At 40.0% G+C, this 24,790-nt stretch overlaps 1 protein-coding gene across 8 annotated transcripts in view; it reads left to right on the forward strand.

The window, feature by feature from the left end:
* The window catches only part of LOC119659134 (serine/threonine-protein phosphatase 2A 56 kDa regulatory subunit gamma isoform), a 144,829-nt gene that overhangs the window by 62,491 nt on the left and 57,548 nt on the right, over positions 1 to 24,790 (forward strand). For 5 of the 8 annotated variants that reach the window (XM_038067062.1, XM_038067063.1, XM_038067064.1 and 2 more), the window contains exons 2-3: positions 19,469 to 20,083; positions 20,571 to 20,856. The exons of 2 other annotated variants lie outside the window; for them this stretch is intronic. In XM_038067062.1, coding sequence (XP_037922990.1) covers positions 19,871 to 20,083; positions 20,571 to 20,856 — 499 coding nt within the window. In that variant the 5' untranslated portion in view covers positions 19,469 to 19,870. Of the gene's footprint in view, positions 1 to 19,468; positions 20,084 to 20,570; positions 20,857 to 24,790 lie in introns of those variants that run through there. One more of the 8 variants, XM_038067067.1, reaches the window with a different exon arrangement.

Below are 24,790 nucleotides of genomic sequence, written 5' to 3' on the forward strand. Positions count from 1 at the left end.
CTTTTCTGCCGGTCTTGTCTGCGATGTCTTAATTTTTGCATATTTTTTCACGTTTTGTTCTTGCGGGCTAATGTTGATGTGTTGGCATTCAAAGTTAATCCGCTTGTTTAAGGCCGGGCTCGGTGTAGAATGGTTTCCCTTGTGGCTGGCTTAGTCGCGTGATTCAACTGACTCCACTTCTCTTGGATGTTATCAGTTCCTTGATGTTAGTTTAGCATCATCAATATTTGTTGTTTCAACTCTCCTCTCCTATTATGGAGTTTTTCATTAGGAAATTATAACCTATTGAAAAAAAATGGTTGTCAGCTTCTGAAGACAAAAGTCTTTCACGATATTGGGCGTCATATTTATATCTAATCAAACAATTGATCTTCAACAGTACTTTTTATGAAATTAGGAACAACCTCAACGCCGGTGAATGCAGCAGCGGGTTTTGTCAATATCTCTTATTCGTAAGGAGGCAGTTCAACAAAGAAGTCAATAATTCGGTTCCTTCTCATTTTCTAAAACTACATTAGTTTGCGTAACACAAATCTGCGAAAGTAATTATACAGAAGGTTCCGGAATTTTATTTTGACATAACGTAGTAATATATAAACTAAATTGCTTTCGCATGCTTTTTTTAAAATCAGCTTTTCTCTTGATTGCCATCGTGCCTTTGAATGACATGAGTTGAGTTCTACTTGTCTGCCTCTACCTCCATGGAATTTATTCCCCTTTCGTTTCGGAGTGTGAACAACTCTTAAATTTTTTGATGACGATAGTATTGTAATTTGGTCTGAATGACTTTTGAGAATCCCTTGAAACTCTCGTGCCGCAAGTGATGTGGAGGAAGGAAGGAAAAATACTATGATAGTTATCTGTTGCATCATGCTGCTATTATCAATTATCCGCACAGCATGCTTTTGCTGTCTGGTGTCTATATGTTATTTAGTTTCGGTAAATTATTCCTTCATTTTATATACAGGAACAGAGTGCCTAAAAATTGTGTCAATGGAGGCAACCATGGTCCAACTTGCTCAAGAAAAACTCGCAACGCATTTCTCAGTGCCGATAGGGATCATTGAGGCCATCTGCAGTTCTTGAACAGAATTTCCACGTCAACAGCCTTCCCAGTGTCCTGGTTGCAGCAGACACTATGTCATTTAGGTCATTTAGCGAAGGGTATCCTCGTTTCTGCCATCATCCCAAGAAAAGTATTGTAAAACATTGATTTTACTTTCTGGAATGATGGCTTTTTGCGGGCTGCGTATGCCAAATATAGGAAAACCGCTTTTAAGTGGAATATATGCGATCCTTCTGGACCATTTTTCTTGGTTAAAGTTTAAGAAATAATCTATCTCGTTAAAGGAAGTATAATGCAATCAAAATCTTCTAGCCATAGCCAATTATCAGACACTGCCCAACTGATTGGAAAAAAACGAGAAAGAGACATCAAAATAGTCAAGCCTAACCGGTGTACTAACACATTAGCTTATATTTGAGAATATATTGATAACATTTCCTTATAATGGGGATGTCCTTTAATAATTTCATTCATCCTTACCTTTGAAATCGTGATCAGCTCGTGTAAAGTTTCTCTATCCTCACTTTCCCAGACTAATAAAAGCATCCGTCTTCCGACTGGAGGTTCCGCTAAGGTGAATAAGTGTAATAAGTCTTTGTGGTTGAACTTTCACTTGTTCTCAGGTAGACTTCTGGTTTTTCTCCTTAAATTCTTTTATTGTATCTAAGTCAGTATCATCTTTCTGATCCTTTCGAATCTGCCCTCAGTCTATTCTCGATGAAGGTGACACCTTTAGTAAACGAATATCGATAATTCTCTCTTTTCTTTCTGCATTAGTACAGCACTTACATTCCGAGTCACATGGTCGTCTTAACAATGCATCTGTGTTCCCATGCTGCCCTGCTTTATGGTGTTCAATATGAAAATCATAACTTTCGAATCTCTCAATGTAACGAGCCAATTGTCCCTCCGGATTCGAGAATTGGAGAAGCTACGTAATGCCGTATGGTCCGCCCGCAAATGAAATGGCTGTTCATAGATGTACTTATGGAAATGTTTCATCGATTCAACTACTAACAACGACTCCTGTCGCGTGCCACAATAGTGCCTTTGAAGTTTCCTCAGGATTGTGCTGAAATACTCTATAAACTTTTCTTGTCCAACCCCGCCAATTCCGTAACTGCTTGCAGCAATATCCAACACAAATATCTTTCTTGGAATAGGGTATGCCAAAATCGGTGCACTGCGTGGTCGTTCTTTCAGTTACAATGACTACTCTTGCTCCTCACCTCACGATTCTTTACGACCCTTTCTCGTAAGCTCATGTAAACTGTTAGTAACGTCTGCAAAGCCGGGTACAAATCGGCGATAGAAATACACAAGCCTAGAAAACTTCGCAGCTCGTGTTAGTTGCTGGGTCCAGGGCAATTTTTCACCGCTAAAATGTTCTCTTCGTCGGTACTTATGCCTTCTGCCGTATCTTTATGACTAAGGTGTCGCAGCTTTTTCTGGAGTAGCACTTCTTTGCACTTATTCTGAATTCTGCCTCTTGAATCCCTTGCAATACTTCCTCTAATTTCTTCACATGATCGTCGAAGTCATTTCCCATGACAATAATGTCACCCAGATAGACTAAGTATGTTTTTCACATACATGTTCCGTTAATCTTTCGTAAGCTGCTGGTGCATTGCATAGTTTCAAAGGCATCACTGAATGAATGCACTTTTATCTATCTTTTTCGTCGATTTCGACTTGGCAGTATCCGCTTTGCAGGTCCTGGATAGAAAACCATTTGATGCCGAATAGTCTGTCCAGAAGCAGGTCATAAATATCGTTTAACTTGTGTAATCTACACAGAAGCGGGTAGAAATTTATTGAAAAGATTTGCACGATCACTTAAAATTCTTTAAAATACTGTCCTTGGGCCTGTACGCGTTTTCTTTATCAATTCTACCATGATCGGTACGCGCCCTGGAAGGCGTCTTCGGGTATCTCTAGCAGTCTTTGTCACGGCTGCTTGGATATCTGCTATGGACAAAAATCGTGCTCCTTTCAGAGCTGCTTTAATTCGAGCGAACAAAAAGAAGTCTGCTGGGGCAACGTCGAACTATAGAGGGGATGGGGTTGCATTGGCACCTGTTGGTTGGTCAGAATAGTCTAATAGTGCGTTGTGGCAAAGGGTGTTGTCGTGATGGAGTTTTCAAGTAGTCGAGATGCCTTTTCTAGTCCTGATGACCTTTTTTCGGAGTCTTTTCAACATATCCTCGTAGTAGGCAGTGTTAACAATCTGTCTTTGAGGAATAAACTCCTTTTGGATCATTGCTTTATAGACAATGGACATTGTTTCACTTTTGATTTGGCCATTCTTGGCTTTTTCAACATGGGGGACTGGTCGCCACTCAGAGATTTGTCGTTTTGTTTCTGTATTGAGAAAGCGCAGGTTTCATCACCAATGGTAATGTCAACAAAATCAGTTTTAATTTCAATACCAATTGCCAAAGTTCACTTGAAATTTCCGCTCGTTTGGTCTTTTGTGCCTTTCGTGACACAGTCGGCGCGCATAAGTTTACATTGACTGACGTCTTGTTGCTTCCTTAGCTTGAATGAAGAGCACTGAGACCGGTTCCACGGCAAAAATGAGAGCCGTGATTTTCATCACAAAAGTATGCTTGCAGAATATTAAAGCCAAAACCCAAAATATACATTGTGAATCCATCAGTGAAATACGAGAAATCAACCGCTCAATGTTGGCTTTACTTGTTGTAATCAGACCCAAACTTTACCATGCCTCTTTTGGTCAAGACTAGAAAAGAGAATTGATCGCAAATAGAGTTCGCTCTACATCCTTAAGTCAACTCAACCTTTAGGGTACACAATTAGCCGCTTTGGATGTGGTGCTATGCTAACTCTGAAAATCCAGAAAGGATTACAGTTCCTAGAACAACCCATATTTCTTATAAATGAAAAACTCCGATTTTGTGTTGACTAAATATCATTCTCCAGAGCTTTCATATAGAAAAGATCTTCTTTTTCTTCAGCATTTGTTCCGTTCACTAGCGGGGTCGCTCGTCGTGATCGGTTTCGCCATTTGGCTCTATCGAATGCCTGATCTGGATACAATCTCAAGGCTTTTAATTCCCCATCCATCGTATCACCAACAGTTGCGGAACAGCACTTCATCCAGGTTGTGTTAATGCGTGAAGCAATTTCATAACGCAGTTCTCCATTGGCTGATAGCGTTGACCCGAGGTGTTTAAATCGCTCAGTTCTGGGCAGATCGCTGACATTGATTGTGCCTGTTTCATGGGGATCGGTCATCAAAAATTCAGTTTTGTTTAGATTCAATCTGAGACCGTGTTGCATGAGGCGATCATTCCATTTTTGGACAAGTTGCTATCAGACGCTAGGAAAACATCATCTGCATAAAGCAGTGTGACGGTGTCCATAACAACAACAAAGAGGAGTGATGAGAGGGCGCTTCCTCGATGAACACCAACAGAGACACGAAGCGGTTTTGATGCACCCGCCATACTTCGAAGTTTACTTTTCGGATCGTGGTAGAGCAATTGAACCCAGCGCACGAGTTCTTCTGGCACGAAGTGTTGGCGTAAAGCATACCAGATGAGTTCGTGTGGTACACGGTCAAACGCTTTCTCTAGATCCAGAAAGGCAATGTAAAGAGGGCGATGCTTCTCACGGTGTTCCTACATGAGTAACCGCGCAGTGTGTATTGCGGCAGTAGTTCCGCAGTTTTTGACAAATCCGGCTTGATGGGACGATAATTTGAATGCTCAGATGCGATGCGATGTCGTCAGGTCCTGTGGCTTTCCCCGATTTCATTCGAACTGCTGCGATATTCGAATAGCGGAGAATAATGATGGCCTTAAAACTCAAAATGACACTTTCCTGAAGATTCTTCAAGACAAACAATCATGCCCGTAATCCAGAATTATGGTATGTGATAATCCTGAACCAGATAGTTCTATGTATCGAAACAAGATCCATGAAAGTCCTTGGACACTAGATAGTAGGAAAATAGTTCGACAAATAAGACAAAACTTTGGTTCAACGGAGGATGTGCAGCTCTCCCCCCAAGTGACTTCTGTGGTGGCGCCCTGACACAACCAGCGTATGCTTAATAGTGACCGCAATTTCAGGGTTGTCAGAACGTCCATTTACACGTTTACAAGACTGTTAGGCTGGGCGAGCGACCCCCTGCGATGGGATTCTGAAAATAATTTACTTTTTCATGGCATATATCAAGTTAATTGTTCTATAAGATTTCTATACGAAATTAAAAGGGCTGAAAAATTTGTGAATTCCATAAAAAACAATGATTTAACTTTTTCTAGATGATGGAGTTCTGTTCTTAAACAATAGTATAAATTGGTGAGGTCGCTTAGTTTGCACCGACTAGAGTCATACTCTAAAAGTAAAAACGCACAGGTTTGTTAGAGTTTGTGAATACTTATTTTTCCCGATTCTCCTGAAGGAGACAGCAAGTGGTTACCGAAATTCCTAGACCGGAAAATAAATATTCACCAACTCTAAGGAGCCTGGGAATTTTTACTTTACAGAATGAATCAATATTTCAAAATTTATCTCCACTTTATTTCATGTGATGCTTTTCATTCACAACTTTTTGTGATTTTATTCGTACAAACAAGCAATTATTTCATGTGCTAACCATTCACATGTATCAATTATAGTCACATTTCATGATTACCTTTCATTAAGCTTTACCTAACGTCTTTTTCACTTAACACTCTTTCAGTCCTTTTGTTTTCTTTTAACCGGCATTTTTGCTTCATTACCTCCGGATGCCTACATATATGAGTGTATTAATACGTTGTAATCCAACGCGGATTGCTTTTAAAAACCAGTTTGAGCCAAATGTGTGTACATAACTGATTAGAATACATAACGTGAAGACAGAAGTAAAAAGTAGTAACGACGTTTATTTGAAAAGAACGTTGAATCCGTTTGGGAATAACTCTGTTTCTAAGTGGAATATATAAACTGTAGCGTAATATTCGAAGAAAATTAATTCACTTGTGCAGAATTATAACCGATTGTAACAAAGATTTAGAGAAATAAAAACCACAGTCTTTATATTAATTGGCACTGGTATAGTCGAGCTACAGTTATAGCATATTCGTGCAAAACTATTATAAAAGGTGCTAACATTATTAGCTCAAACTTCAGATTCAAATCATTTTTTTGAAGCATTAGATATATACATAGTTTGTATAATTCGGGGGTCAGTGTGAGCCCTTGATTTGTATTTCTAGGATTTAAGTGCTTAGTTTCACGCTAAGCAGAGCAACGCAAGACCAGAATGCCCTTTGTAATCTGATATAAACTATTAAAGTAAAAGGATTGTTTTTTTTTCTGCGATTTATTCGACCTTAAAAGTCAGATATGTATATACATAGAACTTGCTTAGAACTGTATTTGAAAATCGATTTTTTTCAGTATGACTATTCGTCATCTCTGGATACATCTGCCCAGTTTTTACCAATAATTTAAAACTTTTTCTTTTCTTTAATTTACTGCATACCATTACATTTCTCTTGTTTCCTGATTGCTAGTTTATGGCCTGGGTTGCTGTGATGGTGGTTGGCCTTTGCCAAGGGTGTTTAATGCATTGTTAATTACACCTATATATCTATCCGTTTGTGATGCCCCTCGGCCAGAATGCTTTGCATATAATCCTGAGGAAGTTGCTAACAAATATTTCTAATCTACTTGTATTATGTTTCCCGGCACCATCTGTCGAGATTGGGGCGAAGTTCCTTTTTTGACTTGCCTGCAAGAAAATTGTTGAAAATTTTAGATAAGCGCGTTTCTGTGTACCATTTAGCTATTATTAGTACCATTAACTATTACTATAGCTTAGGCCCTGGTAAAATAAATAGACACCGTCACTTTTGTTGGTGATTTTTATTGTTTTGCCTTGAATGGCGGATTAGTTTCCTCTGAGATCCCCTTCCGAATCGTATGTATAGAACCAAGCTTCATCACCTGTAAAGAATTTGCAGAAAATGCTATATTGACCATTCTTAAGCTTCGCAAAAAAATATTTAGCAAAATGAACGCATACCTCCTTTCGAAGATCACTTAATATGCGTGGAGTCTATCGAGAAGATGTTCGTATAACCTAGACGACGGTCAAATATTCATGCCACAGCCGTGGCATTCAAACCCGGGGATCTTCGTCTCTTTTACTTTCAGTAGGATAAGCATTCCTATGAGTCGAAAATTTTGGACAACTTTCAGACGGTTCGTCCTCCAAGGTAAAATGTTCTGTCTGGAATCATCGAAATCACTTTGACACAATTTTCAATGAGGGCGCATTCACCCCATATGTCTTTTGGTATTAACTAAAAACTTGCGTGAACTTCAACTGATGTCGAAAATCGTAGAGATTAATCCATTGAATTTCCTGTTGTGCTGCTTGCGGAATTTTCTCAAGCATAGAATCACAAAAAGTACATTTACTCATCTGCGTTTTCACGGATCTTCCTGAAATTTCACGTCAAGTATCACTAAACTACGACAAAGAACCGACAATGAAATTGCTCTAACTGAACACGAAAGTGTCAATTTACCGAACTTTTGTTATCCCCCCATATTGGTAAACTCAATTATCATCATTAGTTATAATCGTTTATTATTATTATTATTATTCTGTTAAGGGAAAGTCGCACCGCGTCCTTAAAGAACTATTGTGCCCCTTTTACCGGTTATAGTGTACCTATTGATCATAGTATCTCAAGCAGGCCTGTAACCGTTAGAAACTTTAGTATGTTCCCCACTTCCAGATGTTTCAGCTTTGCATCTGGTATTAAGTGTTCTCCCAGATGTCTCGACCTACTTTGCACAAGTGCCGGACACTGTCCCAGGACGTATATAGAGGTGTCGTCCTCCTAGTCACAAAATCTGCAGGCAGTGTCCGTAGATATCCTTAGCTTCCCTAGGTGATAGTTCAGAATTCCCACTATGATTCGGAGGTTCTTTTTGGTGAGGTTTAAGCAATCCTTTGTACGCATGGGTTCGTATCCCCCAATAAGCACCCTGGACTGCTCCATCCCTGGAATCGTTGATTTATACACTACCATATCAATTCTATTGCATGTAATGGTCGGTTCCTATAAAACCCTATGTAGAACGTAGCGAGTCGACCACACCTACACATCATCGCACCCGATCTTTCTGCGTCACCTCGCGGGCTATTCATTCTGAGATATTGGTGAATTCCCTTCCAGTGTGTGATGTATCCACTGCTATTTCTGTACTCCATCTCGTTACTTTTTGGTAGGCTATAGACGTGCAATCTCACTGCACCTAACAACTTGGCTGCACGTCTGCAGCTAGTCTTTCATGCTGCGGTATATGGTAGTGAAGTGGTTGCTATTTGGACTACTTCCTTTACCGATGCAATAGCGGAATTCGTTTCGTCACGGCGTACATATTTCATGAGAATTCCTGGTTCATGTACTTTCAGCTCGGTTGTAGCGGTTGGCCCTCCAATGGGAGTTTTATGGGGGCTGTGGTTACGTCCAAAAGTACAAAGAGACCTTCGTGCCTCAAACGTGGAGTTATGTCTCAATTCAGGTGCCATACTCCTTAGCTCGGTAGAGATTTAGGTAGGCCTTGCACCAATCCAATGCTGATCCAGGCATTCAGTATAAACTGGTACCGTTGTTGCTTATAGCAGCGGGGCTCTGATTGTGACGTACTTCTCATTTTAACAATTTTGAAGATGATTTCCTCTCCAGCGTAACAGCTACCAAACTTTGTTGCAATTATTAGATTTTTGCATTTCGTCGATTTCGTTCGAATCATATGTTTAGTTTGTATCTTACTACCTTTTTTTGTTCAATGAGTTTATATCTTCCTTGGGTTAGAACTGGTTCAATAAAAACCTCCACTGCACCAAAATAAATCATTCATGCAGCCTGGTAGTATCAATTTAAAAAGGAATTCCATGCGGCTCATTTTTTGAAGAATAGTTTAACTATTCCTTGTTTGGCTAATTTCGAAATCGATGGGCCAGCTTCTGAAATCTAGAAAGAAATCATTATAAGCAATCCTATTTCAGCAGCAAACTTCATTAAAGACGAAACTGATCAGAAAAATAACCGCGAGGAATGTGAAGTGTAATATCCAATGTTACACGTCAAAGACAACGTTGATAACGCTTGATCCCCCTGTTTCTCTAGTCTGTTAGGATCGTAAAGAAATTTACACCCATGTAGAGATCTTGACCTTGAAATTGTCTTCTTGGCAGCATGGTATCAAAGGTCATCCGTCTAATACTCCCTAGAAAGGAACTACAAATAATCTTAAACTCAGAAATAAGATATTTTGGTTGCTTTGCTGGCTGAACCCTTGCCTTTTCCAAACAAAATTTTCTATTTCTTCCTCCAAGGTAATATCACGTATGGTAGGAATCTGAGGAGCTCGTTGTAAATTGCTCCCCATATGGTCCGGTCCAGCATTAAGTTGATGCGGACTTAGGACCCCACAATTCTCAAAAAAATATACCAGGTGAGTTCGTCTTGCACGCGGTCAAACGCCTTCTCTGGATGCAGGAATGCAACTTGGAGAGGGTAATACTTCTCACGGTGTTCCTAATGAAATAACCACACAGCTTGTATTGTGTCAGTAGTTCCACTATTCTTGACAAAATCGGTCTGGTTTTTTGAAAGATGCTGTAAATGCGGTTGTCAAGAATACGTTCAATAACCTTCATGGTATGGGGTAACAACCGGATCGGATGGTCATTTGAACATTCTGTTGTATTGTCTTTATTTTTTTTTTCATATTGGAACAGATTTTCTTTCTTGCCGGTAAGATAACCCGATTGAAGAACTCGCTGAACCAGGGTTTTCGGTTTCAGCTCTTCGCTTCCCACACGATGTCTCTCTTGCCGTCCCAAGTATCCAGCTTATAATAAAGATCTTCTTTGCTCCCCAGTTCGCATTTTTGTAAAATTGCGTTTTTTATCGGCTGAATTCAGAAAACACTTTGGTTGCGTGTTCTAAATCCTTTTCCCCCATGGCACTTGTTGCCGCCTGCCCGTATGTGTATTAAGATTGTCGCGCAGCGGGCCATTGTCAATTGAGTTAACAACATTCGAAATAAATTTTGAATGTTGTTAACCCCCGCTACGCCAAAAGATCGTCCGAAATGACGATATAATAGTCATCGGTAAGTACGTTACATCGAGTAGTGGCCAAAAGGCGTCGCTCTTGACTTTGGACTGACCTGTCTGTGGTGCATATGCGATGAAGAAATCCATGTCCTGATGCCGTCTACCAGTCAAGAACCCTTGCACATTTCTCGACAAGACCGGGGCTTGCCCTATCGCGGACTAAGGTGGACGTCGAAACACGTTCCCCAGGTTTTGTAAATGGCATGCTCTTTGTAATGACATTGAATACGACTGTCACCAACAGAGATGAGGTAGAATTTAGCTTAGTACAGTAACTCCACTTACTGAGTACTAACTACGTTGCCTCAAACGGGGAATCCTTTCGGCTACTCTGCTAGGGTTGATAATCATCATTATTTTTAACGGGGCGAAAACTGGTATCCGGTCTAGGTCTGCGTTAGTAAGAAACCATTAGTAAAGTTTTGTGACGAGGTCTTCCAATTCGATATCCCTAAGATCTGTCTGCGTCTTGGCCTATGCCATCGCTCCATCTGAGACAGAGTCTGCCATCAAGTACTTCGCCTAACCTTCATTAATGTGCGATCCAATATCTAGCCCTGCCTGCTCGATCTGGATGATGGTAGATTGTACATCTCGGGTTGTTCTTATAATGTCAGTATCGTCAGCATAGTTGGGTGGAATTAAAGACGATGGTGCCTCTCGGATCTATATCAACATCACGAACCACTTTTTCCAAGGTCAAGTTAAAACGGATGATGAATGATCTCGGGAGGGAACCTGCTGCTTTTTTGGCGTCGCACATTTGTCAGGGTTTTATCAATTTGGTCGGTATACCGAATACTTTCATTCCCATGTACAGTTCTATCCTGGCTGTGCTATCATAGGCGGGTGTGAAGTCGATGAAGAGATGGCGCAACTGATGGCCATATTGCAATAGTTTTTCCATCACTTGCCGCTTGATATGTTGCTGTTGCAATGATGTTCTGGGCGTATGGGAATATCTGGCCCAGCAAGGCAGCGAAGATGTAATTGCTCCACTATGTGATACCCCCAATTACGTATAGGGCAGATAATGCCTCGTTGCCAGTCGTCAGGCGTTGATTCGTTGTCCCAGACCTTGAGCATCAGTTGATGAACCCTTGGTATAGTTGGTAATCTCCATATTATACCAGTTCGGTTGCAGTTCCATTGGCACCGACTTATGATTCAGAAGTTTTATGTTCGGATTGTTTCCCCCATGCTTGGTGGTGGTAAAGATTATCCATCGTCGCCAGTTTGATATTTTAGTTGTTGACCATTTCTTCAAAGTTCTCAATTCATCGCTGCAATATGGTCGTACGATCTGAAATTAGATTTCCTTTTTTGTCCCGGCAGGATGAGCACCGCGTTGTATACGGCTTAATCCTGCTGATTTGTTAGTAAAACTTGCGCACCTGGTGCGGTTGCTCCCTGTATTTCTCGATTTCAGAAACCTGTTGGTTCTCCCAGGCTTCTTTTTTCAGTCCGTGAAATAGCTTCTTCGATCGACGAAGTTCGTGATAGGTCCCCGCTCGTGTCTGTGTTCTTTGAGATTGCAGCATTCTTCCTTTCCGTTTCATTCATTCATTGTGGAATCAATCGTCCCGTTTTCTTTTACGACTGCGGCCAAGTATGTTTGTAGCCGTATCAATGACAACGTTCTTCAAATGGTTGAGAAGATCGTTTGTCGACGCTTTATCTCCAGGACCTCTATAACGACAGTTATGGCGGCATTTGGATCCTCCTTATAGCTATTAAGGAGGATTCTGTTATGAATGGCTTCTCAGGATTCGCTCTAAGTCATATATGTTTGTGGATTGGCTTCCGCGTAAACCAGGTACTTCCAACAAACATTTCGTGCGACACTTCTAGTTGTATAATCCGGAGTCCGTTATCATAGGTAGCTTTATGCAAGGGGATAGGATCTGGCGTGTACCCTGAATACGAGTTCTGCCCTTATTTGGATATTCAAATCTATAAGTATGATTTTGATATCGTACCTGACGCAGGTTTCGTGGGTCCGTTCTACTGCCTCCTAGAAGGTAGGATCCTTTCCCAATAATCAATGTATGTACTGTGGTAAGGAACCAATATCACAACATTAATGTCTCGAGTCTTATTTGCATATTTAGTCTTAGAATATGTGGTTCAAAATTTTATTTTCTAACAGATATCAATCTTTTCTTAGCATTATTATGAGTGAATTATTTCACATAGGTTCACTAAACATATTGCAAGACTTAATCATCTTCATAGGATGTGTCCCTACTGTTTCCTTCTACTACTCAATATTTCATGTTCAAATCATTCCGAATCATTGCCTGCTTCACCTATTTTGTGAAAGTTCTTGCTTGTTAACGCTCAAATGATCTTTTCTTTTATATTTAAAGAAACTCATTCAGTTGAAGAAGATTCACAGATTTCAGTTCAGATTCTCCTATCTTGCTGGTTTAAATTTAGCATTTCCCCATTTCCTGTTAGTTCTAGATTCAAAGCTCATTAATCTTGAGAAAGTAAATGAGGTTTCACCGCACAATCTAATTAAATTCTCTGCAAACCGACCGCTCTGTACTAAGAGTAATCTACAATAGCATCACCAGAAATGCAACCACAAATATATCACATCGCAATTATTATATTGTGAACCAATTTGGGTTCGGTTTTCCATTTCTCATCTTTATTGTTACAAAATACTTTTCCAGCACTCTTTTCAAGTTCAAAATCAATACTTTTTCTTGACTGTCATGGATACTTTATAGATCAGGGTCAAAGTTTGCTTAAACATGCATTACATACGCTCATAAAACGGAAATAGTTTTTCAAGAGAATTTACTGATGGCTCCATGCGGGGTCTTGATGATAGGAACACATTTCATTTTGCTCTATTTTTGTGTTTCCCTCGATTGCTGTTAGGAGAATGAAAGAATACTTTTTGCGAAAGCCGGACGAGGAAATTTCAATTAAGGTTCTTTCCTGTGGGAAAAGCTTCCCCATTGTGAAGGCAATACAAATCAGTTCATAAGTGGAAGCACCATAACCCGTGGGGACTATACCGTTCACTTTGAAGCCAATATCCCTATTCTAAATGTAGAAATCATCGTCCTTTGCGCTGCAATCAACTTTCAAAGAGCATTTTTGAACACATTCCATCATTACACATGCTTATTACTTTTCATCCATTAATGACATCGATTTTTCCGTATTGAGGATTTAATTTGGGCATCAAAGGAATATATGTAAATGTTTTATGCGTTGTTTTTAATTTTATGGTATCGAACAAATTAATACGTTATATCCACGCTTTACTGACCCCGATTACGAAAAATGAATATTCAGAACATTATTCAAGACTGTGTTCTCGATGCTATGCTATAACTTTAATCGTCTCATTATATTAGGCCACGGTTGACACATTTATTTATTATCGTTGACTTTTGGCATTTTCCTTTCAGTAAGTAAATAAATGTAGAATTTATTTCGTTGGATATTTTTATCATGTAATCATGATTAAGGAAATGGGAAATATGTTGTGTAAATTACAAAAGTTATGCTGGTTGTAGAATAGATTTCTGTTCTTTGGGAATTTCCTGAGAAAGTAATAAGTTTTAACGGAAAACACGACCAATTTTTCGGTAATAGTCTTCTTTTGTATGAGATTTGTATCTTATAGAACTACCATAGAATTGCCAAATATTAATTCAATTTGCATTACATATAATGCAAAAGTCTATCTGAAATGCGCTTCTGTTGGGATTGAATTCTTTGATTTTTGAGTGAGAGGTCATTGCCAGGGTTGTGCTGCGTACAATCCATTCTTATAAATTTGCCAATTGGCCAGTGTTTTATCGTCGAGAATTTGTGGTAGAGGCGTTTCTTTTCACGGACCTTCATTTCAACATCGTCATTCCAAAGCCAAGTATCTCGGTTTATGCACCGCTTACCCGGCTTGGTGACCCCGAGGGTTGCAGAGGCCGCTTTGTGGATCGTGTCTTTCATTTGGTTCCACGATTCTTCCGCATTCGTAATGGTTGGTAATCGCGTAAGTGAGATCATTTCTTCTCACGAAATCGCCACCATTTAATGCGCGACGGCCCAATGCGTTTCTCACCCTCTTTTATTGGTGGCTGGATTCGCAAGACGGCAATCAACGGTCGATGTTGAGGTGTGATGGTCTCCTAGGGAACAACTTTACAGTCAGTGATGGTGGTAAAATGTCGGCGTTTTATGAGAATATAGTCGACTTGCTTTTTACTGTTCCCACTATAAAATGTCAGAAGATGAGACAATCGTTTGATGAACTATGTATTCATAAGTACAAGGTCATGCGTGTCCGCAAAATCGATTATATACTCACGACCTTCATTGCGTGCTCCGAACCGCTTTCCCCCATGGCATCTGCTACTGTCTGCCTTTTCACCCACATGACCATTAAGGTTGCCGGCAATGATGATATAGTCGTCAGCAGGCACGTGATAAGTCTTTCCGTCGAGAAGTTGCTAGAAGACATCTTTCTCGGCATCAGGTCGACCTGTCTGTGGTGCGTACGCGGCAAAGAAGTGAATACAGCGATCAGCTGATATAATGGTGAGCTTCATCAGCCGATCATCAAATCGTTCGACTTCTTTAATGGCATCACGGAAATCCTCTGAGATGGCAATGCCAACACCGGACTGAGTGTGTGGGCTACCAAAATAGAGAAGTTTGTAGCCATTTTTACCACGTTCCCGACGCAACTTTTGGCACCAGACCATCGGGTTTCTTGCAGAGCGCAGATATCAATGTGCCTTTTCTGAAGGGCTCTTGCGAGTTCCTCGGTCTTGCCAGTTAGGGTGCCGACACGTATTTGTTTTGTTCGATCTAATTTACGTCCTGACGCCATCCATACGTTAAGAACCCTTGCCCATTTCTCGACAGGCCCGGGGTCTGTCCTGCTGCGTCGACTGAGGTGGACGCCCCAGCACTTTTACGAGGCTTGTGACTCAATCCGATCATGTTGTTTCCAACGACATTGTATGCATTTTCTTGGTCGGCCTATCGGGGAACCTGTCACGAAGAGAGATCAGATAGAATTTGGCATAGTGGAATAACTAATCTTTCCCTGATCTCAGCATTTTATTTTGGTTTTACTGAGGATATTACAAAGCAATAGCATGGCGGAATTAAATGGAGGAGCAAATAACAAATCAAAAATAAACTTTAAATAATCCTTTATTTGAATCAGTCACTAATGAGTGTTCCCTCCCCTCTATTGAAGCTTACATACCATGCTTCATTGACTCTCCTAAATTTTTAACGAATTCTTGTGAGATTGCTATCCATTCTTTTTCAAGGACTCCTTTCAACTCCTGTATGCTCGCTGGAGTAGCTTTGCTACGCCATATTTTTTTGTTTCTAATTCATCCTATGAATGATCGATTAAATTAAGGTCTGAGCTTCGAGGCCATGACATTAGTGGTACATTCACTTCCTCCGAATACCGGCGTACAATAGCAGCGGTGTGCAGTGCAGGACCACTTCGGGATAATGTTGCGTAGAAAGTCTAGGTGATTTGAGGCCACTACTTAACCCTATGATGAGGAAAATATCCGTTTTCGCTCCTAATGTCATGTCACCCCAGAATGCGTTAAATCACTCTGAAAATGTTCGGTATACTCGTTTACAACCCAGTCATTCCCTTGCAGTCACACCGTGCATTCATTTGAAAATAAGACTACAGCTCATTGCTCCATCGTCCAATTGGCAGTTCCCGGACGAACTGAAGACGAGTTTAAGATGAACTCCTGCCAATTTGGATACATCTACAAATGTAGATCAGTGGACTGCCAAGCTCCCTTCAAATAAATATCTTTTTACTACTGGTATTGACCCCCAAAATGTTTGTGTGTTGCGTCGGTTGAGCTGCGTTCAGATGTTGACATCGTCTTTCGTAACCTGTAATGGTGCACACGGCGAATGGGTTAACGACTTAAATTTGGATGTCGAACAACCTCATTTTGATTTCCACAGATTCATTAAGGTTATACAGGCACTTTTAACCCGCAGTTCTATGCTCAATCCTAAACTGAGGATCAAGGATCACACCTAGACACTTTACATTGGAGGAAAGAAAAAAATTTCATTTAACTGTGGGAGATGGTATTGGTGGTGAATTGCATCAACTTCATTTTGGTTAGATTTATGCTAATTCAATCCCAGGAACACCTTTTCCATCGCTCCCTGCTTGATTTTGCCGATAACCGAGGAAAACATCCATGATACCAATATCATCAAGCCGTCGGCATACGCCACCACTTTCACTCCGCTCCTGTCCAATATGGGCAGAGTTTCGTCCATCGCTAGCAACCAGAGTACCGGAGAGATGGTGCCATCCTGGGGCGTATGTCTACTAATAGCTCTAGATAGGTGGCTACCTCCCAGATCAGGCTAGGTTATCCTAGTTGTTAGCTTGGATATTATTCAATGCATAAACTATCCCTCCAAGTCTATTCTGATTAAGGCTTCCTTGATGGCTTTTGCACTAACGTTATTGAATGCTTTCTTTATAACCAGGGATGTAGTTAAAGTATATACCGTCACGGGCCAAAAAAATTCGATCAGTAAGAAAATCTGATTCTTGGGAAAAAAATTTCGACCTGATAAAAAAAGTAAATATGAGGGTTTTTGTGTATTGATATTTTGCACTAAAAATAGTTTTTCGAGAAAAAAAAACTATGTAAAATTTTTCAGGAGGGACTTTTATTCAAAATTAGTCTACGGAAAATAGGTAACTTTGGTTTATGTTTCATATCAATCACAAAACTCGTCGTATCAAAATAATTTTTTTTTATCTACTTAGTATTCAATTAGTATTTCGTTGTACCTCCTTTTTTCTTGATTCTTCTTTTTCTTCAGCCTTTGTCCCGTTCACAAGCGGGGTCTAATTCTCACTGGTATTGATGAAATAAGATTCTGCAGAATATGCAGGTCAACTTCATCATTCCACATCCTTAAGAGGATTAAATCAAGCTCATGTTGGCTTTTCGGCTTCTGTGCAGCTATCATTTTCTCCATTAGTGCCCACAAGTTTTCTATGGGGTTTAAATCCGTGCTGTTCCCGGGCCAAGTCAGTTGCTCTACTGAGTTTTCGGTCAGAAACTTGCACACGTCCAAAGCAAAATAGGTTAAATAATTGGAAAACCTTCAATATTTCTTATAAAACAGCTGGGGAAAATAAAAAAAAATACTACTTGCAATATGGGACCTGTGAAAGGCGGCAGAATCGTCCTGAAAAATGACCCCACTTATCATCAGCTGCTCCTCCAAGATTCCTTTATAGGGTGCACCATTGGTTGTTTCATCAATTAATGAAAGTCCTGTCTCACCTTAAAACGAAAAGTAGCTCCAGATCATCCTGCTCACCCGCTGGTGTGATCTGAAAACACTCCCTACTGAATCGCTCACCTGATTTTCTCCGTACATGGAGAATCCCATTCGATCTAAAAATATTAAATTGGAATTCATCGGAGAATATTACAGTTTGCCATTGTTTCAGGGTCCAATGTTCGTAGCTCTTTGCCCATAAATAGCGTTACTTCCGCATTCTTTCATTTCAAAAATTGTTCTTTGCGAGACGTCCGCCATGAAATCCGCCCTCTCTGAGCCTCCGACGAACTGTTGATGCATCAATTTCTGCCCCAATAGAATCCTTGAGCTCTTTTTTAATTTCCAATGATCTTTTGAACCGATCCTGCAGATAGAATTTCCGCATCAATCTGTCTTCGGCTGATGTAGTCTTTCCCGTCCTTCCAGAACCCTGTTTCCAGGCAGTGCACCCAGTGGCCCGGAATTCAATTTGTCAATTCAAATTAAAATAATGAACTTACGCGAGATTAAGTAGGGCGCACTTAACTGATCAGGTTTTGTTTGCCCAGTACTGTATCTTACCTCATGAAGATCGGTTTATTTGTATTTGTTTTTTAAATAGGCGTGCTGAAACTTGTAGAAAGGCGTACCCTCCATAATTGTCCTTAAGTGGATGTTCAGGATATGCTCTAGGGTCATTAGTACGAAGGAGTTGAGGCTGATTCGTGGAAAGTCCTTTCGGGGGCTCATGGCCTTGCCTGCCCAGTTACGGTATGGAAACCACGAGCGGGCGTCTCCAAGAATATATTACGTATCCCAAGGAAATGTAGCTCCGGTAAACCGCGATAAGTCACGGCACAACTCATTCTTGCTGTTTCTGTTGCATGACTGACACTATGCTGTCTGGGCCCGGAGATTTATATGCGGAGAAGCTCTTTATAACCCAATCGATTTTAACCTCGAAAATTATCGATTTGGTAATTTCACACACCTTGAATTGAACTCTCCAAACAAGGTTCTGACTTACAATCCTCCTTACTGGCGAGGAAATGCATCAGAGCTATATGCTCTAGAGCCTCACCAGTGGATTCCGTCTTCTTGTTGTGTTTAGTACGGCACGAGACTTCCCCGACCTTAGACTCTAACTCGTCTGTCGTGCCAATGTTGTTGAGCTTGTTCTTGACTTTCTCCAGTCGATCCTCCTGGTGTCTCTTAAATAATCTAGACTGAAAGTAGCCCACTGTAATCCGAGAAGGATCTGTGCTGCAGATTTATCTGATCAACTCGAGATGTATCCATTCTTCGGTTTTTATGTACTAATGCACAGACTAAGTATTAATATGCAAATGCATTCTGAAGCGCCTCATATTGATTGCGAATTTTATGTTCGTCATTTTCATCTATTTTTCAATTGTTTTTAATCAATGTTATTTAAATATTATAATTTGTGTACAACGTATAACGCTCGTTATCGGTTGGAATGAAACCTTTTGTCTCGGGGATTTCTCTGTTGAATTAGGCGGATGACTGCCGAAGACCTTCTCCTTGAGGATGCGATTGCAAGATTCTTTTCAGGATTCGAGCTACTCTCTGACTGATATTAGACTTAGACACGTTCCCTATTGAAAAATATTATATGATAGTTTGCCGATTTATCCTTAGCTCAACTCATCCTATGTAATATCTTTTGCTCCCTTTTGTTTTTCTTTAAAGTCAAACCCTCCACCTTCTCCAGACCATTCATCACTATAGTATTAGTCTTGATCAAAGCAAATAAGAAGAACTTCCTCTCAATAAACTGTGCATAAACGCAATTGTTTCTCCTTTTGCACATGCAATCAGTTCTGATTCTTATTTTCAGTTTTGTTTTCCACGTTTCTGTCGTTGCTCTTTGTAAATATATTTCTACTTTCTTATTGCAGGCATAATATCATTGTAACCTCAGAAAAAAACTATCTATACCTCATTATCACATTAAGCTTCAACTAAGTCGAAAGATTTAAATTTACACTAATATTAGAAATTGTCCGTTCATATTAACACAAAAAACCTTAAAGAAACATAAAAATCGACAAGACTTTTATAATACGAGAAAAAAATCGCTAAAATATCCATTTACACATATCAACGCTTCTATTGCTTTGTGATGTAAAAAGTGGTCACATCATTTGAATCTAGATGTGCAAAGTGCAATTTATGTCGTTTACATGCTAGATTGATAAATATAAAAAGAAAAGACAAAGAATGAATTGAAATCAGAAAATTTTGTTGTAACGGAAGACGCAAGGTGTGTACAATAATGAAATGCAAAGTGTTTTAATGAAATGGTTGTTGCCGGTGCTATGCTGTATTCCGGCAGTGTAGCCGGTCTAAGAATACCCAAATCACCCTCATTTCATAGCGGATTAGATTTAGCTGCCGAAAAAGATTATAAGTTTGTGACGACGTCGCATTCGACGGGTAGCTTTACAGATATGCCATCATTACAACAACCACAACAACAGCAGGATCAATCGGCCAATAGTACGAATAATAAGGTTAGACGGCATGCTATACGTATCAAGTGGCTTGTTTTATCTTTTTTTCGTTTATTCATACATAAATCATCTGCTCATATGTATATCACTTTTCTTTTCATTGTGATTGGTGTTATCCTTATTCTTACTATTGTTTTTTTATAAGACACGCTCAAACAAATCACATTCTGCGTCCCTGCTCTTAAACAGACAGATAAGTTCCCCAGTCTTTTACATAGATACCTCATATTTATACAATCACCCAACTTAGGAGCAGGGACGCTTACCGCTTGATACATTTCTGATGACCATCAGGTGCTACCACACAGTATACACCATTTTCGGTTCTGATTTTCCTTTATAAAAAAATATAAGAATGAATTCTGTAACTCATACTCATCCCATTTTTTCATTTTATTTTCTTCTACATATCCTCGGGGTCTTTCGCATCTTCGCTGCAAACCAATGAAACAAATGTTAACATCTTGGCCAACCAACGTTCTTATAGTCATCTCCATTTAATAACTTTAAGACATCCCAAGCGAATGCTAACAAAAATTCATTGGTTCCTGGTAATGGTGCAAACACTGGAAATAATGGGAATGCATCACCTACGACGACGGCATCCATAACAGCAAATAGCTATTTAAATGGCGATAGCAGCTTAACTGCCACCACAACAGCAAATAGTAATAATATCCAACAGATAAGCGGAAGTCCTGGACGAGCTCGAGATCGTAATGTTTTCAATTCGCCACCAGGAAATACAGCTATCGCGCTTCCACTACTCAGAGGTGTTTACCAAATTATTATTCTTGCGTTAATATCTTAAAAGAAGTCTTTGAGTGGTGTTTTTAAGTCGAATAGATATTAGATGAAGATGATGTAGTTCTAGACAATTCAAGTCGGGATGTATATATAGGAGCCGAGAGATTGCTTTCGATTTGCTGAAAGGTTACTTTTAACTAGACCAGGTCGAAAAGATTAAAAATTTTCACCAGATGAATGGTTTTAATTGGATCCAAACGAAGATGAATGTATTTTGATTATATTTGTAAATGGAAAATGAAATCTATTGGAAATAATAACGATGCATCGTCCGTAAGCATTTCCGATCAGTCCGTGATTGTAGTGAATAAAAAACCCAGAAAATGCCATGAAAAGTAAATATTCATTTAATTAAATTCGTTTAATGAGAAATCATGCAAAAAAACAATAATTTACTCCTATTATAAACTCAATGCACCAAATCATGATCATGATCCAATTAAAAACTTTCATCAATTTGTTTCTATATCTTTTGTGTTAAGTGTGACTATAGGTGTTAAATATTGTGTACTACATGTGTGTACTGTGTATGCTTGCAGTGGTTTTACTCTTTTATTTGAATCACTTTCTCTCTATCAAAGTTGAATGGAAGCATTGCACTCATCATTTATTTTTTCCACTGTGTGAACAAATGAACAGTTGAAGCACTATTTACTGCTTTTGACAAGTGTGACGCTTTTACTGTAACCATCTAAACTGAGCAAATCCTAAGCAGGTATCATATGAATGCCAGGGTTTATATATTATTTTCAACGTAATTATATACTATCTAAACAAACATTATCAAAATCTTGGTCAAATTTAAGTTGAAAATATTTATTATCGGCTTTAATTGAACGTTTGCGCTCGTCACCATTTTATTACCCGCTCTGAATTATAATTTTACTCAATGATATGCCCCAATCTTTGATGCCTAGAGTAGATAGGATGTCCTAATTTCTTTCGTAACGTTCGAGGTAAAGCCCAGTCTTTAAGTGGAACTGGCTCTTTCATACTCAGAAATTACCTTTTGATGATTCTTGATTTGAATTTTAGCAGGCTGAGAATCTAGGAACTCACTTTAGATTTTTCTGGAAGTGAACCTGTTTGAATAACATTTTAACCATATATTTTTTTACATATGAAGCAGGTACAGAAAGTAAAAGTATTCGATTTTTCATAAAAAGATTGTATTGAAGCGTGTGGTGCACATTTTTTTTTAATTAAACGAACTTTTATTTTGAAAAAAAAAAAAGATTAAAATGGTAATCACTCAAAATACTGTCCATTGTTCGTTTCTAACATTTCCCAGTTTTCCGAAAGCATGCAGATATCAGGCAAGATCCTTTGTCGTTATCCTTGAATTGATCTAATATTTCGTTTGTTCCTATGTTGTCTAGACAGACCATACATCTTGGACTGAAACAGGCGGGAGTTCAAAGGAGGAATATCTGTTGCAATATCGTTGAGGTAGGACTTCCCAGTTTAGTGTTTGCAAGAATCTTTTGACTGATCTTGCCACATGCGGTCATATTGAAGGATGACTGTCGTGTCTTTTCGTATTGTGGTTGTTTTTAAATCGAGGCCTGCTTCAGTCTTTGCGTTCGATTTCGATCTCCAGTAATTTGGACTCATTGGGTTTCAGTAGCTCATAGCATGCATTACCCGCCTCATGCAGACCATGAGCTTAGAAGAATGCATATTAGGCTTTGCAGATGATGTTGACGCATAGCTCGACTTACTCGACGATTTTTTTCGTTTCGGAGTATCATAATGTATTGAATTTTTGCCGAAAGTAGAAATCATTCCGATTTCGTTATTCACACGTGGTATGCCTCGCCACGTCTCTTGACCTCAATCAATACCCAACTTCCAGATTATATTTAGTGAGTATAACCGCTTAGAAATTGCTTGGTATGCGATTTACAATAACACTGCAAGTTTAGCTCGAGTCCACGCTAAGGAACGCCTCTAATTTTCCATTATGGAACTTTTCCGGTTAGCCAGAACGTTCTATAGTTTCCACGTCAAAATTATCACTAATTAAATTGCGCGAACTACTTTTGGCACATTCTAACCTTCCCCATAAGCTTTGGAGAGTAAACAACGGATTAATGACACTTTCTGCAAATATTGCCTCGATGGTTTTGTCGTAATATGATATTTTCCATCAAGTAAAACCCTTGGAAATTTTCAGCTGCGACGATGCTTCGAGCGAATTAAGTCATGAGCAGTAGTTGTACGTGTAACTGATGTCATCATTATCATCAACGGCGCAACAACCGAGGTCCGGTCTAGGCCTGCCTTAATAAGGAAATCCAGACATCTCGTTTTTGTGCCGAGGTCCACCAATTTGACATAACTAAAAGCTAAAAGCTGTCTGGCATCCTGACCTACACCATCGCTCCATCTCAGGCAGGGTCTGCCTCGTCTTCTTTTTCTACCACAGATATTGCTCAATCTGGATGAAGGTAGACTGTACATCCTGGGTTGTTCCTCCCATAAAGTCAATATCGTCAGCGTAGCCCAGTAGTTGGGTGGACTTGAAGAGAATGGTGCCTGTCGCATTTACGTCTGCATCGCGAATCATTTTCTTCAGGGCCAGGTTGAAGAGGACGGATGACAGGTCATCTCCTCGTCTTAGATCGTTCTTGATGTTGAATGGTCCCGAGAGCGATCCTGTCGCTTTTATTAATTTCGTCGGAATACCGAATTCTCTCATGGCCGTGTACAATTTTACCCCTATCATAGGCGGCTTTAAAGTCGATGAACAGATGGTGCAACTGATGTCCATATTCCAACAGTTTTCCATCGCTTGCTGCAGAGAGAAAATCTGATCTGTTGCTGATTTGCTTGGAGTGTGAAGCCTCTTTGGTATGGGCCGATGGGGCTATCCGGCCTAGCAAGATAGCGGAAAATATTTTATAAATGGCATCCATGGGGCAGATAATGCCTCGTTGCCAGTCGTCAGGAATTGATTCGCGGCACTTTGAGCATCAGTTGATGAACCACTTGGTGTAGGTGTAGGTTGGCTGCCTCTATATTTAACCAATTCGGCTTTAAAACCATCGGCTCCTGGCGACTTATGGTTTTTAAACCGATATGGGGGCTGCTTCTTCTATGCTTGGTAGTGGCAGCATTTGTCTGCCGTCTTCGGTTGGCGGGACCTCCAACTCGCCAATATTTTGGTTGTTAAGAATCGTCCCAATATGCCCATTCTATCGCAAATCAAATTTCCCTCTTTGTCTCGGGGATGAGCACCGAGGTGTATAAGGCTTCATCCTGCTGACTTGTTGGTAAAACTTGCGCGCCTGGTGCGATTGCTGCCTGTACTCGTCGAGTTCACAGACCTGTTGGTTCTCCCAAGCTTCCTTCTTCCGTCTGTGAAGTCGCTTCTCCGCTAGACGGAGTTCTTGGTAGGTCTCTGCGCGTGACTGCGTTCTTTGAGAATGCAACATTACTCGGTATGCAGCATTCTTCTGTTCGTTGCTAGCTTACATCAATCGTCAAACCAGCCGTTCCGACGCGCAGTGTGCATAGCCATTCGCCTATATTTTCAAAGCCGATAACAACAGGTTTCATTTTTTAGCAGACTAGGAAACCCACTCCGAGCACATGGTTTACTGGATGGCTACTATAATATATGGTGTAGTGGCTCTTCTCCAAGAAACCGCTCCCTGTCCAATGTATTTCCTGCAGCGCTGTTACATCAGCCCTATATTTGGACAGGGTATCAGCTAGTTGCTTGGCAGCTCCATCTCCGTACACGGAGCGCAGGTTCCATGAGAGAATTGCGGGTTCGTCGTTCTAAAATCCAAGCTGTCTGAGGCTCCGTAACGGTTGGTTTTCCATGTAGGGTTGTCAACCCTACCCAACCCCCAACCTGGAGAGCCAGCTGGTATAATTTGTCAAGTTTTTAGG

This window comes from Hermetia illucens, chromosome 6 (genome assembly GCF_905115235.1).
Source record: "Hermetia illucens chromosome 6, iHerIll2.2.curated.20191125, whole genome shotgun sequence".
Classification (NCBI taxonomy): Eukaryota; Metazoa; Arthropoda; class Insecta; order Diptera; family Stratiomyidae; genus Hermetia; species Hermetia illucens.